The sequence below is a fragment of the Drosophila bipectinata genome, chromosome XR, assembly GCF_030179905.1.
Source record: "Drosophila bipectinata strain 14024-0381.07 chromosome XR, DbipHiC1v2, whole genome shotgun sequence".
In the NCBI taxonomy this organism is placed as follows: Eukaryota; Metazoa; Arthropoda; class Insecta; order Diptera; family Drosophilidae; genus Drosophila; species Drosophila bipectinata.
Genome location: NC_091735.1, coordinates 3,314,466 through 3,331,220, shown reverse-complemented (window position 1 = coordinate 3,331,220; position 16,755 = coordinate 3,314,466). Strand labels below are relative to the sequence as shown.

The window sequence follows — 16,755 nt, the reverse complement described above, 5'->3', positions numbered from 1 at the left end:
ATGAATCAAGATAAAGACGGCGATGGAGACAACGATGGAGACGAATATGAAGAGGATCTGGAATTAAAAAGCCAAGAAAATGACAGCGATAATGGCGACGAAGACGGAGGCAACAACGACGACAAAGCTGGAGTCGAAGGAAACGACAAACACGGAGGTGAAACTAAAGGAAAAGATGGCGATAAAAATGAGAACAAAGTTGTCGGCGATCGAAGCTTTTCCGCTTTTCCGACGGAGGAAAAAGGAACTGCAAAGATGAAGGCGAAAGCAGCAGGAAAGACGCAGGCGAAAACAACAACAGCGACGGCGGAAACAACAACCATGGCGGCGGCGAAAACAACAACAAAGACGGCGACGAGGGAGAAGACAAAAATGAAAATTATGCACGCAATGACGGGAATGAAGCCGGCAACAGCGGCGCAAAAGAAGGCGCCACTGAAGAAGTGAAAAAAGGCCACGTTGCGAAGTCGGAGTTGTGGAATTTCACAACCCAAGCATCGACATTTCATTGGGCATGGCAACACAAGTTGTGAGTGATTTTTCGGGCGAAACTTGCGCACGAAAATGGATTACGCAAATGAAGAATATTGCAACCATTCATGGAGTTAATGGAAAATACATTAAAATGATGATGATTAGTAAAATAAAAGGAAAAGCAAACTATTGCATGTAGCCAAACATGCGATTCAATGGGAGGCGATTCAATAACACGTCTTCGAGGGTTATCCGACAAATTCAATCCCCATATGAGAACTCTGAAGAACTTGGGTTCGACAAATGAGGTAGCCGTCTGCATCATTGTCCAGGTGCTTCTTCAACGGTTGGACCCAGCTACCCAGGTTAAGTGGGAGGAGAGTCTAAATTATTCAAGTTCCGACGCCATTCCTACTTGGGAGTCGCTGGCAGAGTTTCTGGAGCAGCGATGCAGGACTTTGGAGGCTATGGATGTGGCCGCTGGCCAGAGCTGTGGAGCTGATCCCTCTTCGGGTTGGAGTGCTTCGCTGGGAGCGGATTAAGCTGTACCTCGCCCCTTACGAATGTAGTTGGAGGACAGGCCCCAACGGAGGGGGGAATGTCGGGTCAGGCAGCAGCCCACCGGTGTAATTTTAATGTTTAAATATGTTAGCGTACTGTTTGGTAATGTTTATTTATTAGACTTAAGTTTATACAAAAGCTAGTTGATCGCAAGCCGACTCTCTCTCGGCCGCTCGACTCAACGGACTTTCTTTAGAGAGTTTTAGCTCGGCAATGTCTAGGTCGGGCCGCCCTCTCCACTTTCGAGAGCTTTAGCTCGAGGTGACATGTCGGGCTGCCCTCTCTGTGTATATTACTTTCGTCCCTGCATGCACCATAAGCTGATCTATCTGCGGATCATCCAGTTTCATCTGCATGCAGAAATAAACATTTTTATAACGTCATATTAAATAGAAATTCGTCTTTATTTACGGCATTGAAAACGCTCAATGACCAAACATTGGTGACCCCGACGTGATATAGTTAGAAAGATATAGATATATATAGAGAGCTATAGAAACTAAAACTAAACCAAACTATTCCCGCGAAAACATATGTAGTGCAGATTATAAATTACATGAACGGTTTTGGTGCTAATAAGCAATCAGGTTTATATAAAATAATAAACAAATTCAAATTAAGAACAAAACATAAACCTAACGGCAGTTCAGTTGTGGCTCGGTTAATTATTTATTATTGGCACACATACATATTTACGTTCCACAATGCAAGTGCATTCGACCGCGCATAGACTTCATATATATATACGTTCCACATTCCGCTACGGTTCTGAGCGCACAGTGGGACAAGTCGTGTTCGTCGCGAGCAAATAAATTTGGAGCGATAAAATTTGGCGCCGGAATTATTTACTTCGGGTTGGTCGGAACTTAATAAATTAACCATGAACAAAAGCAGCGCAGACAAAGGAGCACCCACTCCAACCCGTAGTGCTATTCTAAAGTGCAAGGCCCTGGGTATTCTCCAGGACTTGCAGAGGATCCAAAGAGCTCTTCAGCCTGTTTCCAAGGTGGACGATGCCATGCTCAACGTGCGTCATGGTCAGATAGTCGCCATGTTCAGCGACTTCAAGGCCATCCACGGGGAGCTTGAGGATTTGGACATTTCGCAGATCAGTAGTGAGCTCCGATGGACTGTCTCGGAGCTGATAGTGACAATGCAGGCCGAAATTGAGCACGAGACGACCCTTCGCTCTTCCCGAATTGCTGCCCACTCCTCCCTAGCTAACGGAATGTCCACCATGCGGGTTGACTGAGGGTCAGGTCAAAAGTTTCAAGCTTTGCCTCCCTTGCCTCTTCCTACCTTCAGCGGTGGCTACTCTGAATGGCCTGTGTTTTACTCGATTTTCTGTACAATCGTCGGCGGTAATCCGAGCATCAGTAAGGTGGAAAAGCTGCAAAGGTTGCGATCTTGCCCTCGGGAGTCCGCTTTCGGAGCAGTTCGTTCCTTGGAAGTCTCCGACGAGAACTATGATAATGCGCTGAACTTATTGGAGAAATGATTTAATAACCGTCGCTTAATATTTCAGGCACACGTGAACGAGATTCTGGGTCTCAGTCTGTTGGAAAGTGGCTCAATAGCAGCTCTTCGAGGTCTTTCGGACAAATTTAATGCCCATATGCGAGCCTTACAGAATTTGGGTACATCAGTTCAGATCGCCAGCTGCATCATCGTCCAAGTTCTGCTTCCAAGGTTGGACCCAGCTACACAGGCCAAGTGGGAGGAGAGTCAAAACTCCTCAGGTTCAGACGCCATCCCTACTTGGGAGTCGAAGGCCGAATTTTTGGAGCAGCGGTGTAGGACGCTGGAGGCTATGGACGTGGCCATAAATGCATACGCCCCGGGCGCTCATGTGGGAAGGCGTCGAGGTGCAAATAATAGTAGATCATCCTTTATTGTAACATATTTAATCCCTTCCCAGAACTACATCATGACTCATAGATTTGTTTGCCACAATAACTTAATGAAAACGTACTTTATTACATTTTTTCTTTATATAACATAACATTCTTTCATAAGTTTCCAAAAAACTTTCATTTATTCCATGATATGAACTTAAAACTGGCATTTTACAAACATTTTTGGGTACTTTAGAAATTTTAATAAACGAAATTGAGCTTCCTGTATCCATGAGGCATTCTGTAATTAACCTGGTATTAGTGTTATTCTTAAAGTAAATTTCAAATTACCTTACATAATTGTTCTTGACCTCGCTCTTAATTTTGTTTTTCAGGCACTTCGCCACAAAATGTCCCATTTCGCCACATGCATAGCACGATCCTTTCTTTCGTCTTGGCTTCCTGCACTCCTTCGCCCAATGTCCTTTAGCATTGCAATTATAGCAACGCTGCTGTTCGCTGCTGCCTCCTTTTTGTCACCATAAGATTTTGGCAACTTCACCTCCGCAAATGCACGTTTCATACGTGCAAGATATTCGAAGCACTGAATATGTGCCTGATTACGCAGCACTTGATTAGGAATTCCTTCAATGATTCAATGACCAAGCATCACTTTATCGTCCACGTAACTTCCAAAACTTTCACCGAAACTCCATTTCCGGTTCTCGAATTGACGCCTTGCCTCTAACTTCGAAACTTTATCCAAAAACATTGAAATTAGTTCCGCGGTTAACTCCTCCAGCGGTAGCATGATACGCTCCGGGTTTGCATGTAGCCACACGTTTGCGTTTCCTTTTTTTTACTAATCATCATCATTTTAATGTATTGTCCACTAATTCCATAAATGGTTGCAATATTCTTCATTTGCGTAATCCATTTTCGTGCGCAAGTTTCGCGCGAAAAATCACTCACAACCTGTGTTGCCATACCCAATGAAATGTCGATGCTTGGGTTGTGAAATTCCAAAAGCTCCGACTTCGCAACGTGGCCTTTTTTCACCTGTTCAGTGGCGCCTTCTTTTGTGCCGCTGCTGCCGGGTTCATTCCTGTCATTGCGTGCATGATATTCATCTTTGTCTTCTCCCTCGCCGTCGTCATTGTTGTGGTTTTCGTCGCCGTCGTGGTCGTTGTTTCTGCCGCCGTCGCTTTTGTTGTTTTCGCCTGCGTCTTTCCTGCTGCTTTCGTCTCCATCTTTGCTGTTCCTTTTGCCTCCGTCTTTTCCGCTTCGATCGCCACCAACTTTGCTTTCATTTTTATCGCCATCTTTTCCTTTAGTTCCACCTCCGTGTTTGTCGTTTCCTTCGCCTCTGGCTTTTTCGTTTCCTTCGGCTCCAGCTTTGTTGTTGTTTTTGCCTCCGTCTTCGTCGCTATTATCGTTGTCATCTTCGTAGCTTTCTGATTCCAAATCCTCTTCATATTCGTCTTCGTCGTTGTTTCCATCGCCGTCTTCGTCTTGATTCCTAATTGATTCCAGATAATTATGCGCTTCCGCTGACATTTTATCCAAACGCAATATTAATTCGCGCTTCGTTCCCGTTGTTGGTAACCGTAACACACTTGACCACCGTTTTAATTGCGCAATTGATGCGTTGCTTACGTTCATTTTCGTTTTACTTAATTGTCTTTAATTGTTTATTTGGCACGAGATCGGCCCACTTCTGATTTTGTAGGGATATAACGATGTCTGTCGGGTCAAGCAGCAAGCAACTAATTTAAACACAACAATTAATAAGTAACTGATGTTTTTCTGGTCGCAAGCCGACTCTCTTTCGGCCGCTCGGCTTTGCTACTTCGGCGCTTATGGTTAGCGAGCATTCCGCTCAGCCTATTCTGCAAGGTTGGCGCCACTCTCGTTCGTACTTTTACTGCGCTCGCATCCTAAATTGGATTTCAAATATTGTACATAAATCCTAATTTCATATGCGGCCCGAATAAAGTTTATAACGTTCAATTTAAAACTCTCGATGACCAAACATTGGTGACCCCGACGTGATCGTTAATATATTTATATACACATAAACAAATTACTAAAACAAAAACAAAACAATTTTGTAAACAGTGTTATTTGAAATTATCATTATCGAATTATCATACGTGTCTAATAAGTTTATTTACAATAATAAACAAATTATAATATATTATTATATTATACATACATACAGGCATAAACATAACGTTAGTTCACAAGCAGACATACATATTTACAATCCACAACGCAAGTACATTCGCCCGCGCATAGACTTCATACAAACATACGATCCACAACGCAAGTGCATTCGCTCGCACATAGACTTCTAGCTTCATACATATATACATTCCACAATTCCGCTACGGTTCTGAGCGCACAGTGGGACAGATCGTGTTCGCCGCGAGCAAATAAAATTTATTTCGGTTGTTCGGAACTCAATATAATAAATCATGAACTCCAGCGGCGCCGTCACAGGAGCACCCACTCCAACCCGGAGTGCAATTTTAAAGTGCAAGACCCTGGGTATTTTCCAGGACTTACAGAGGATCCAAGGAGCTCTTCAGCCTATTTCCAAGGTGGACGATGCCATGCTACACGTGCGACATGGTCAGATAGCCACCATGTTCAGCGACTTCAAGGCCATCCACGGGGAGCTTGAGGATTTGGACATTTTGCAGATCAGCAGTGACCTTCGATGGACTGTTTCGGAGCTCGTAGCGACGATGCAGGCGGAAATTGAGCACGAGACGACCCTTCGCTCATCTCGAATTGCTGCCCACTCCACCCTTGCCAACGGAATGTCCACCATGCAGGCTGACCCAGGGTTAGGTCAAAGTTTTCAAGTGCTGCCTCCTTTGGCGCTCCCTACGTTCAGCGGTGGATACTCGGAATGGGCTGAATTTTACTCGATCTTCTCTACCATCGTCGGCAGCAATCCTCGTATTAGTAAGGTGGAAAAGTTGCAAAGGTTGCGATCTTGCCTTCGGGAGTCCGCTTTCGAAGCAGTGCGTTCCTTGGAAGTCTCCGACGAGAACTATGATGTTGCGCTGAATTTATTGGAGAAACGATTTAATAACCGTCGCTTAATATTTCAGGCACACGTGAACCAGATTCTGGGCCTCAGTCTGTTGGAAAGTGGCTCAATAGCAGCACTTCGAAGTCTTTCGGACAAATTTAATGCCCATATGCGAGCCTTAAAGAATTTGGGTACTTCAGTTCAGATCGCCAGCTGCATCATCGTCCAAGTTCTGCTTCAAAGGTTGGACCCAGCTACCCAGGCCAAGTGGGAGGAGAGTCAAAACTCCTCAGGTTCAGACGCCATCCCTACTTGGGAGTCGATGGCCGAATTTTTGGAGCAGCGGTGTAGGACGCTGGAGGCTATGGACGTGGCCATAAATGCATACGCCCCGGGCGCTCATGTGGGAAGGCGTCGAGGTGCAAATAATGGTAGATCATCCTTTATTGTTACTAATTCGCTTCCCTCTACCTGTGCTCTATGCGGTGGATGGTCCCATATAATGTCTGCATGCCCCCGATTTCTATCAATGCCCCCTGAGATTCGCCTTGGTGAGGCCAGGCGACTCGGTCTTTGTCGGAAGTGTCTGCAAACGGGCCATCACATGCGTGAGTGCCTCGCTGCTAGTTGTCGCAGTTGTGGAAGGAGGCATCACAGCCTGCTGCATTTCCTGGAGCCGCCGGCATCTAGCGGCCAGCCTTTGGTTGGTCCTCCCACGTCAGCCATAGCCGAGGTCGCCGAGCCTGCAGCCTCTTCGCCGTCCACTGCTAATGCACTAGTTGCTCAAGGTCACAGCGGCGATATATCGTTGCTTGCTACAGCGAACATTTTTGTTCGTAGTCGCGCTGGATCCCTTGTTCCATGCCGAGCTTTGTTGGATTCTGGATCTCAGGTGCACGTGATCACTTCCCGGCTGGCAAGTCAGCTGCAGCTCCGGAGGTACAAGTCATTCATGGCGGTGTCTGGTATTGGAGATACCGGCTTTGCGACAGATGGATTCTCTGTTGATATTCTCCTACGTTCCCACTGTTCCGAGTACTCGGCCCTGGTTAACGCCGTCATCGCCGCCAATATCACGGACCTGCAGCCTAGCTTCAGTTTGGATGTCTCCAGCTGGAATATTCCTGGCAATCTTTCTTTGGCTGATCCTGAATTTTTCCGCCCACAGCGCATCGACCTTCTTATCGGAGCCAGTCTGTTTTATGAGCTGTTGTGTGTTGGGCAAATTAAGCTCTCAGCCGGCCTGCCATTGCTGCAGAAAACTCAACTTGGATGGGTCGTGTGTGGAGGCGGTTCACATGTCCAGAGAAGATCACTCGTTTCCACTGCCCACAAGGATGTTCCGGAGAGCGCAACAATGCTGGATGATCAGCTGGATTCTTTGCTACGCCGGTTTTGGGAAATCGAAGACTGCTCCGAGCCTATTGTGAAGCGGACGAAGGAAGAGCTAGATTGCGATGCGCATTTCGTGCAACATGTTGCTCGGCTGGATTCCGGCGCTTACGCTGTGCGGCTTCCGTTAAAATGCGGCTCTAAGCTGCTGGGAGAGTCGTACCCCCAAGCCGTTCGACGATTTCTTTCCCTCGAAAGGAAGCTCGGTCGCCGTCCTCAATTAAAGGAGCAATATGCTGCCTTCATAAAGGAGTATCTGGAGTTGGGTCACATGTCTCCAGTCCCTTCTGATGCGAGCGTCACTGGCCAATACTTTCTTCCACACCATTGTGTTTTAAAGGAAGACAGTTCAACAACCAAGCTCAGGGTTGTCTTTGATGGATCTGCTGTCACAACTTCTGGGTATTCATTGAATGACGTGTTGATGTCTGGCCCAGTTATTCAGCCAAAGTTACTGCATATTCTGTTAAGGTTCCGATGCCATCGGGTGGCCATTACTGGAGATATTTGTAAAATGTATCGTTGCGTCAGGGTTTTTCCTGAGGACAGCTATCTTCAGTGTATTCTTTGGCGGGATTCCACCCAGGATGAGTTACAGGTTTTTAAGCTGGACACGGTCACCTACGGAACGAAGCCTGCCTCATTTTTAGAAGTTCGGACAATGCATCAGTTGGCAGATGATGAGCGAATAATGTTTCCAAAGGGGGCCGAAATTCTGCGTCGCGACTTTTATGTGGATGATCTGCTTTCCGGAGGCGACTCTATAGATGAAGCTATTAGCATAATGCAGCAAACATCCGCGATCCTTGCCAAAGGCCATTTTCGGTTAAGGAAGTGGTGCTCCAATGTTGCTGACGTTCTGGATAAGGTGCCTGAAGAAGATCGGGAGTCTTTCCTAAAGTTTGATGATGGTAGCAACTTCACAAAGACACTGGGTCTTGCTTGGGATCCTGCGACTGACCGCTTGCTATTTTCTTTTGAAGGGATTCAGTCAATCTCAAAGCCCACTAGGCGCATTGTGCTTTCTTCAGTCGCTCGGCTTTATGACCCCTTAGGCCTTGTTGGTCCGGTAATTTCAAAGGCAAAGATCTTTCTTCAGAAGCTGTGCCGTGAGAAGTTGTCCTGGGATGAAAGTCTTCCTCAAGCTCTTCACTGCGACTGGAATATGATTTGTAGCAGCTTTGGTAGTACGCAGCGCGCCGAATTCCCTAGATGGGTGCTGACATCGAAATCCGAGGTGGAGGTCCATGGATTCTGTGATGCCAGCATTGAGGCGTATGGGGCATGCGTTTATGTCGTGTCCAAGGGCGCAGGATCTGCAAGCTATTTACTCTGTTCGAAGTCCCGAGTTGCGCCGTTAAAGACTGTTACGGTGCCTAAGCTGGAGTTATCGGGAGCCGAGTTGTTGGCTCGACTTATGTCGGAAGTAGAGCAGTTGAAGGTCTACGTTGGAAAGTATTTTTGCTGGTGCGATTCTGCTGTGGCTCTGTCTTGGATTCGAGAAGAACCCTCTCGGTTTAATGTTTTCGTCGCCAATCGAGTTTCGACCATTCAGAAGCTAACTAGAGAAATGGAGTGGCGGTATGTTCCCACTTCTTTGAACCCAGCAGATATCCTGTCGCGTGGTGCTCTTCCCAATGAATTGGTTGAGAATAAGCTGTGGTCTCATGGTCCTCCGTTTCTCGTTGGATCCCAAGAGACGTGGCCAACCGCGGTCCCATCTGAGAGATCAACCCTGGAGTTACGTGCAAGGGCCCTGCTCATTCAGTCTCCGTACGTGGATATAACAGCGGTTTCTAAGTACGCTAATTCGTTTCCAGCACTGCAGAGGGTATTCGCTTACGTATACAAGTTTTCTCAACGAATTCACCACAACGGTGTTACGGCTAGCGATATAAAATCTGGAACACAGCTGTTATTGCGGCTAGTGCAACGTGTGCATTTTTGGGAGGAAATAAAGGCTCTTCAAAATGGAAAAGACATAGCGGTATCCAGTGCCCTTGCCTCATCCTCTCCCTTCTTGGACAAATTTGGACTGTTGCGCGTAGACGGTCGGCTAAAAAATTCGTCGTTGGATTTTGATAAACAGCATCCAATTATACTTCCAAGAAGTCATCCAGTTACGCGGGCTATAATTGTTGACTTCCATGAGCGAAATTTACATACGGGACCTCGCGCACTGTTGGCAATTATTCGGTCCCAATATTGGCCAATTGGGGGGAGAAAAACCGTGACGAAGGCATTACACAAATGCATCCCATGCTTCCGGACTAAGCCTCGGCTGTTGCAGCACATTATGGCTGATCTCCCGGAGGAAAGAGTTAGCGGCTCCCAGGTCTTCGGAGTCACTGGTGTGGATTTTTGTGGACCGTTCTATTATAAGCCGGAAGTGCGTAATAAGGCTCCAGTAAAATGTTACATTAGCATGTTCATTTGTTTTGCTACCAAAGCCGTCCATCTGGAGCTTGTAAGGGATCTGTCCACAATGTCTTTTTTGCAGGCTTTGAAGCGTTTTATATGCACCCGCCAAAGTCCTCAACATATTTGGTCTGACAACGCAACCAACTTTGTTGGAGCCAAAAACGAGCTAAAGGAGCTGCGCCGATTATTTCTAAGCGAAGAGCATCAACGGTCACTGCTGGAGTTTTGCTCTATGGAGTCCATCGAATGGCATTTTATTCCTCCTCGATCTCCGCATTTCGGTGGTCTGTGGGAAGCGGCTGTTAAAACCGCCAAGCACCATTTTTACCGAGCTGTCGGATCTGCAGTTCTGGGATTCGAGGAGCTGCGAACGCTGCTGTGCCATATTGGGGCTGTTATAAATTCACGACCCTTATTGTCTCTTTCAGAAAATCCTGCAGACCTTGATGTTCTGACCCCGGCTCATTTTTTAACTGGTGGTCCGTCAGTCAGCTTTATCGAGCCTGATGTCACAAAGCTGAACTTCAACCGGTTGGACAGCTGGCAGCGCGTGTCTTTCCTGCAGCAGTCTTTCTGGTCCCGATGGAAGGAGGAGTACCTAAGTCTTCTCCAGCAGCGCTCCAAATGGCGCGCCTCCGGTCCTGCCTTGGCCCCAAACGATGTGGTGCTAGTAAGGGACGAGAATCTACCTCCGATGAAATGGCCGCTTGCGAGAATAATGGAGTTAATCCCTGGTCGGGATGGTATCTTTCGAGTGGCGGTGATAAAAACCTCATCTGGAATTACCAAGCGAGCAGTGACTAAGCTGTGCCTTTTGCCCCTTAAGGATGAAGTTGGAGTAGAAGCCCCAACTGGGGGGAGAATGTCGGGTCAAGCAGCAAGCAACTAATTTAAACACAACAATTAATAAGTAACTGATGTTTTTCTGGTCGCAAGCCGACTCTCTTTCGGCCGCTCGGCTTTGCTACTTCGGCGCTTATGGTTAGCGAGCATTCCGCTCAGCCTATTCTGCAAGGTTGGCGCCACTCTCGTTCGTACTTTTACTGCGCTCGCATCCTAAATTGGATTTCAAATATTGTACATAAATCCTAATTTCATATGCGGCCCGAATAAAGTTTATAACGTTCAATTTAAATACAAAATCATTTTTTATTTACGGCATCGAAAACTCTCGATGACCCAACAATGTCCCTGGAGTAAAACACCAAAACTTAGCTTATTCTAATTTCTTTATTCGTTCTGACTAGATCCGCTTCGGATCGCTGCTGGTGTTCGACTGACTCCGCTCTCAACTCGCGATCAGCATCAACCCTCATCACTCGCTGAAAGCGCAATGAGAGCGATGAGAGCACAAGAGAGAGAGAGAGCCAGAACCGACAACATGCAACGACACCGACTTACACTAACAACAGTTTACAGTTATGCAATACACTTGTAGCTAATATATATACTATATACCATAAGTAGCAATCCTGCTACATTTGTTATATTATATTTCTTAATATTTCAGCATACATTTTATATTTAATTAGGAATAAGATTAAGTGTTAGCAGTAAAACGTTTAAAAACGATCATATATTTCATATATAAGACATATATGAAAGAGATACAGTAGCGGAAAATGAAATCCGAACAGGCAGAATATACTACTTTTTTAGTTTTTTTGCAGCCAGCGTTTACTTTATGGAGTAAATTTGTTTCAAATCGATGAAATTAACATAAATGGTAATTCAAAACATGTTCTTTTAAATGTCATTTCGTTTTATTTGGAAATAAAACGTATACTTCAATACTCGATGGAATAACCAAAAATGTAGGCAAACAAAATAAATTTTTTTTTTTGTTTACTTTTCCTAGGTAACAAAAATTTTTGAAAATTATTTCTTAATAGCTTAGTATTTAACGTATTCAAAAATAATTTTGTTTTGGTTCTTTAGTATTTTGTTGGTCTTCATTGAGTTTTTAATATGGCCTTTATCTTGATGGCATAAAATCTACCAAGGGTTCGTTAGCTTTCTTAATTATGTCTTTATAACAGATATATTGATATGTATCAAAAATGATACCATTTCTTGGAAGTTGTACCGAAAAAATGGCGTCAAAGTTCGAAAATCACGACAAAAATTCAAAAAAGTCTGTTTCTTTTGTAAAATTTGTACCCTTTCTGTTTAAATAAATAAAATATGTATTTTTTTTTTCAAAAGCTACAACATTTAACTATTAAAAAACGTAAAAGGTTGCGATCTTGCCCTCGGGAGTCCGCTTTCGGAGCAGTTCGTTCCTTGGAAGTCTCCGACGAGAACTATGATATTGCGCTGAACTTATTGGAGAAACGATTTAATAACCGTCGCTTAATATTTCAGGCACACGTGAACGAGATTCTGGGTCTCAGTCTGTTGGAAAGTGGCTCAATAGCAGCTCTTCGAGGTCTTTCGGACAAATTTAATGCCCATATGCGAGCCTTACAGAATTTGGGTACATCAGTTCAGATCGCCAGCTGCATCATCGTCCAAGTTCTGCTTCCAAGGTTGGACCCAGCTACACAGGCCAAGTGGGAGGAGAGTCAAAACTCCTCAGGTTCAGACGCCATCCCTACTTGGGAGTCGAAGGCCGAATTTTTGGAGCAGCGGTGTAGGACGCTGGAGGCTATGGACGTGGCCATAAATGCATACGCCCCGGGCGCTCATGTGGGAAGGCGTCGAGGTGCAAATAATAGTAGATCATCCTTTATTGTAACATATTTAATCCCTACCCAGAACTACATCATGACTCATAGATTTGTTTGCCACAATAACTTAATGAAAACGTACTTTATTACATTTTTTCTTTATATAACATAACATTCTTTCATAAGTTTCCAAAAAACTTTCATTTATTCCATGATATGAACTTAAAACTGGCATTTTACAAACATTTTTGGGTACTTTAGAAATTTTAATAAACGAAATTGAGCTTCCTGTATCCATGAGGCATTCTGTAATTAACCTGGTATTAGTGTTATTCTTAAAGTAAATTTCAAATTACCTTACATAATTGTTCTTGACCTCGCTCTTAATTTTGTTTTTCAGGCACTTCGCCACAAAATGTCCCATTTCGCCACATGCATAGCACGATCCTTTCTTTCGTCTTGGCTTCCTGCACTCCTTCGCCCAATGTCCTTTAGCATTGCAATTATAGCAACGCTGCTGTTCGCTGCTGCCTCCTTTTTGTCACCATAAGATTTTGGCAACTTCACCTCCGCAAATGCACGTTTCATACGTGCAAGATATTCGAAGCACTGAATATGTGCCTGATTACGCAGCACTTGATTAGGAATTTCTTCAATGATTCAATGACCAAGCATCACTTTATCGTCCACGTAACTTCCAAAACTTTCACCGAAACTCCATTTCCGGTTCTCGAATTGACGCCTTGCCTCTAACTTCGAAACTTTATCCAAAAACATTGAAATTAGTTCCGCGGTTAACTCCTCCAGCGGTTGCATGATACGCTCCGGGTTTGCATGTAGCCACACGTTTGCGTTTCCTTTTTTTTACTAATCATCATCATTTTAATGTATTGTCCACTAATTCCATAAATGGTTGCAATATTCTTCATTTGCGTAATCCATTTTCGTGCGCAAGTTTCGCGCGAAAAATCACTCACAACCTGTGTTGCCATACCCAATGAAATGTCGATGCTTGGGTTGTGAAATTCCAAAAGCTCCGACTTCGCAACGTGGCCTTTTTTCACCTGTTCAGTGGCGCCTTCTTTTGTGCCGCTGCTGCCGGGTTCATTCCTGTCATTGCGTGCATGATATTCATCTTTGTCTTCTCCCTCGCCGTCGTCATTGTTGTGGTTTTCGTCGCCGTCGTGGTCGTTGTTTCTGCCGCCGTCGCTTTTGTTGTTTTCGCCTGCGTCTTTCCTGCTGCTTTCGTCTCCATCTTTGCTGTTCCTTTTGCCTCCGTCTTTTCCGCTTCGATCGCCACCAACTTTGCTTTCATTTTTATCGCCATCTTTTCCTTTAGTTCCACCTCCGAGTTTGTCGTTTCCTTCGCCTCTGGCTTTTTCGTTTCCTTCGGCTCCAGCTTTGTTGTTGTTTTTGCCTCCGTCTTCGTCGCTATTATCGTTGTCATCTTCGTAGCTTTCTGATTCCAAATCCTCTTCATATTCGTCTTCGTCGTTGTTTCCATCGCCGTCTTCGTCTTGATTCCTAATTGATTCCAGATAATTATGCGCTTCCGCTGACATTTTATCCAAACGCAATATTAATTCGCGCTTCGTTCCCGTTGTTGGTAACCGTAACACACTTGACCACCGTTTTAATTGCACAATTGATGCGTTGCTTTCGTTCATTTTCGTTTTACTTAATTGTCTTTAATTGTTTATTTGGCACGAGATCGGCCCACTTCTGATTTTGTAGGGATATAACGATGTCCCTGGAGTAAAACACCAAAACTTTGCTTATTCTAATTTCTTTATTCGTTCTGACTAGATCCGCTTCGGATCGCTGATGGTGTTCGACTGACTCCGCTCTCAACTCGCGATCAGCATCAACCCTCATCACTCGCTGAAAGCGCAATGAGAGCGATGAGAGCACAAGAGAGAGAGAGAGCCAGAACCGACAACATGCAACGACACCGACTTACACTAACAACAGTTTACAGTTATGCAATACACTTATAGCTAATATATATACTATATACCATAAGTAGCAATCCTGCTACATTTGTTATATTATATTTCTTAATATTTCAGCATACATTTTATATTTAATTAGGAATAAGATTAAGTGTTAGCAGTAAAACGTTTAAAAACGATCATATATTTCATATATAAGACATATATGAAAGAGATACAGTAGCGGAAAATGAAATCCGAACAGGCAGAATATACTACTTTTTTAGTTTTTTTGCAGCCAGCGTTTACTTTATGGAGTAAATTTGTTTCAAATCGATGAAATTAACATAAATGGTAATTCAAAACATGTTCTTTTAAATGTCATTTCGTTTTATTTGGAAATAAAACGTATACTTCAATACTCGATGGAATAACCAAAAATGTAGGCAAACAAAAAATAATTTTTTTTTTGTTTACTTTTCCTAGGTAACAAAAATTTTTGAAAATTATTTCTTAATAGCTTAGTATTTAACGTATTCAAAAATAATTTTGTTTTGGTTCTTTAGTATTTTGTTGGTCTTCATTGAGTTTTTAATATGGCCTTTATCTTGATGGCATAAAATCTACCAAGGGTTCGTTAGCTTTCTTAATTATGTCTTTATAACAGATATATTGATATGTATCAAAAATGATACCATTTCTTGGAAGTTGTACCGAAAAAATGGCGTCAAAGTTCGAAAATCACGACAAAAATTCAAAAAAGTCTGTTTCTTTTGTAAAATTTGTACCCTTTCTGTTTAAATAAATAAAATATGTATTTTTTTTTTCAAAAGCTACAACATTTAACTATTAAAAAACGTAAAAGGTTGCGATCTTGCCCTCGGGAGTCCGCTTTCGGAGCAGTTCGTTCCTTGGAAGTCTCCGACGAGAACTATGATATTGCGCTGAACTTATTGGAGAAACGATTTAATAACCGTCGCTTAATATTTCAGGCACACGTGAACGAGATTCTGGGTCTCAGTCTGTTGGAAAGTGGCTCAATAGCAGCTCTTCGAGGTCTTTCGGACAAATTTAATGCCCATATGCGAGCCTTACAGAATTTGGGTACATCAGTTCAGATCGCCAGCTGCATCATCGTCCAAGTTCTGCTTCCAAGGTTGGACCCAGCTACACAGGCCAAGTGGGAGGAGAGTCAAAACTCCTCAGGTTCAGACGCCATCCCTACTTGGGAGTCGAAGGCCGAATTTTTGGAGCAGCGGTGTAGGACGCTGGAGGCTATGGACGTGGCCATAAATGCATACGCCCCGGGCGCTCATGTGGGAAGGCGTCGAGGTGCAAATAATAGTAGATCATCCTTTATTGTAACATATTTAATCCCTTCCCAGAACTACATCATGACTCATAGATTTGTTTGCCACAATAACTTAATGAAAACGTACTTTATTACATTTTTTCTTTATATAACATAACATTCTTTCATAAGTTTCCAAAAAACTTTCATTTATTCCATGATATCAGCAATCGAACTACCGAACTGAGCGGACGTGCTTTGTCCGAGCTCCGGGAAAACTTCACTTCGCTTATATTTTCGCCAATATAAGCGAAAAGACACTGAAATACAATTTATTAAAAGCGACAGACAAGCTTTTTTTTTTTATAACAGTTGTAATGTGCTAAACCAAAACTAGTGCATTGTTGAAAAAAAAAAATACGTACCACGCAATGAGCTCATTGAGCAACGACCAAAAGAACGAGCGTAGAAGTTCAGTGAACCAAAGAAACGGCTTCTACTCTTACTTTTCAACCCGCGATACCGAAGTGGAAAAATCGGCGCATAAAAGCAACCCGGCTTTACTGACCGCTGAAACCCAAAGGGCACGGTCTTGCTCACCCGCTCTGCTCACTCCGACTCCCGCGTCATGGAGTTCGCAGTGTAAAACCCCCCCTCCAATATCGGAAACAAATTTCGCACCAACAACAAGCAGCGCTACAACTTCTGCAACAACAGCGAAAACCCCTGCAACTCAAAGTACCACGACGTCAACGACTACAGCGAGTACAAAAACAACAACCTCGGAAAGTGCCAAAGCGGCAACGGCCACACAGACTGGAATGGATCGCTACATCCAAATTAAGCGCAAGCTTAGCCCGCAGAGTAATCCGGCAGGCAACAAAACAAAAATTAACCGTGTCCTGAATAACGATAATGAACCAGACAGATCCACTACTAACAGATTTGCCCTACTGGCGGAGGCTGAGGAAAACCAACCAGCCCAAGACACCGCAAAAAAACCCAAGCCCCCTCCAATCTATATTAGGGAAAAAAGCTCGAGTGCCCTGGTCAACAAAATTGCGTCGTTGATCGGGAACGGTGAAAACTTTCATGTTGTTCCGCTTATCAAAGGGAACATCCATGAAACAAAGGTGCA

At 44.0% G+C, this 16,755-nt stretch overlaps 2 protein-coding genes across 2 annotated transcripts; both read right to left on the bottom strand.

The window, feature by feature from the left end:
• Positions 1 to 2,367: 2,367 nt before the first annotated feature.
• LOC138927794 (putative carbonic anhydrase 2) lies at positions 2,368 to 4,427 on the bottom strand. Its single transcript, XM_070283117.1, has 2 exons — positions 3,843 to 4,427; positions 2,368 to 2,499 (listed from the first exon to the last, which is right to left on the bottom strand). The coding sequence occupies exons 1-2, from the start codon at positions 4,425 to 4,427 to the stop codon at positions 2,368 to 2,370; spliced, it is 717 nt and encodes a 238-aa protein (XP_070139218.1).
• A 7,651-nt stretch (positions 4,428 to 12,078) lies between these two features.
• Positions 12,079 to 13,957, bottom strand: LOC122321360 (putative carbonic anhydrase 2). Its single transcript, XM_070283116.1, has 2 exons — positions 13,373 to 13,957; positions 12,079 to 12,120 (listed from the first exon to the last, which is right to left on the bottom strand). Exons 1-2 carry the CDS (start codon positions 13,955 to 13,957, stop codon positions 12,079 to 12,081), a joined length of 627 nt encoding a protein of 208 aa, XP_070139217.1.
• Positions 13,958 to 16,755: the final 2,798 nt, after the last annotated feature.

Coding starts and splice junctions, on each gene's coding strand:
- LOC138927794 (XM_070283117.1), bottom strand. CDS start 4,427: ATGTCAGCGGAAGCGCATAATTATCTGGAATCAATTAGGAATCAAGAC. Junction 2,500..3,842: donor TGGGTATGGCAACACAGGTT/GTGAGTGATTTT, acceptor GCATTATCATAG/TTCTCGTCGGAGACTTCCAA.
- LOC122321360 (XM_070283116.1), bottom strand. CDS start 13,957: ATGTCAGCGGAAGCGCATAATTATCTGGAATCAATTAGGAATCAAGAC. Junction 12,121..13,372: donor TGGGTATGGCAACACAGGTT/GTGAGTGATTTT, acceptor ACTTTCCAACAG/ACTGAGACCCAGAATCTCGT.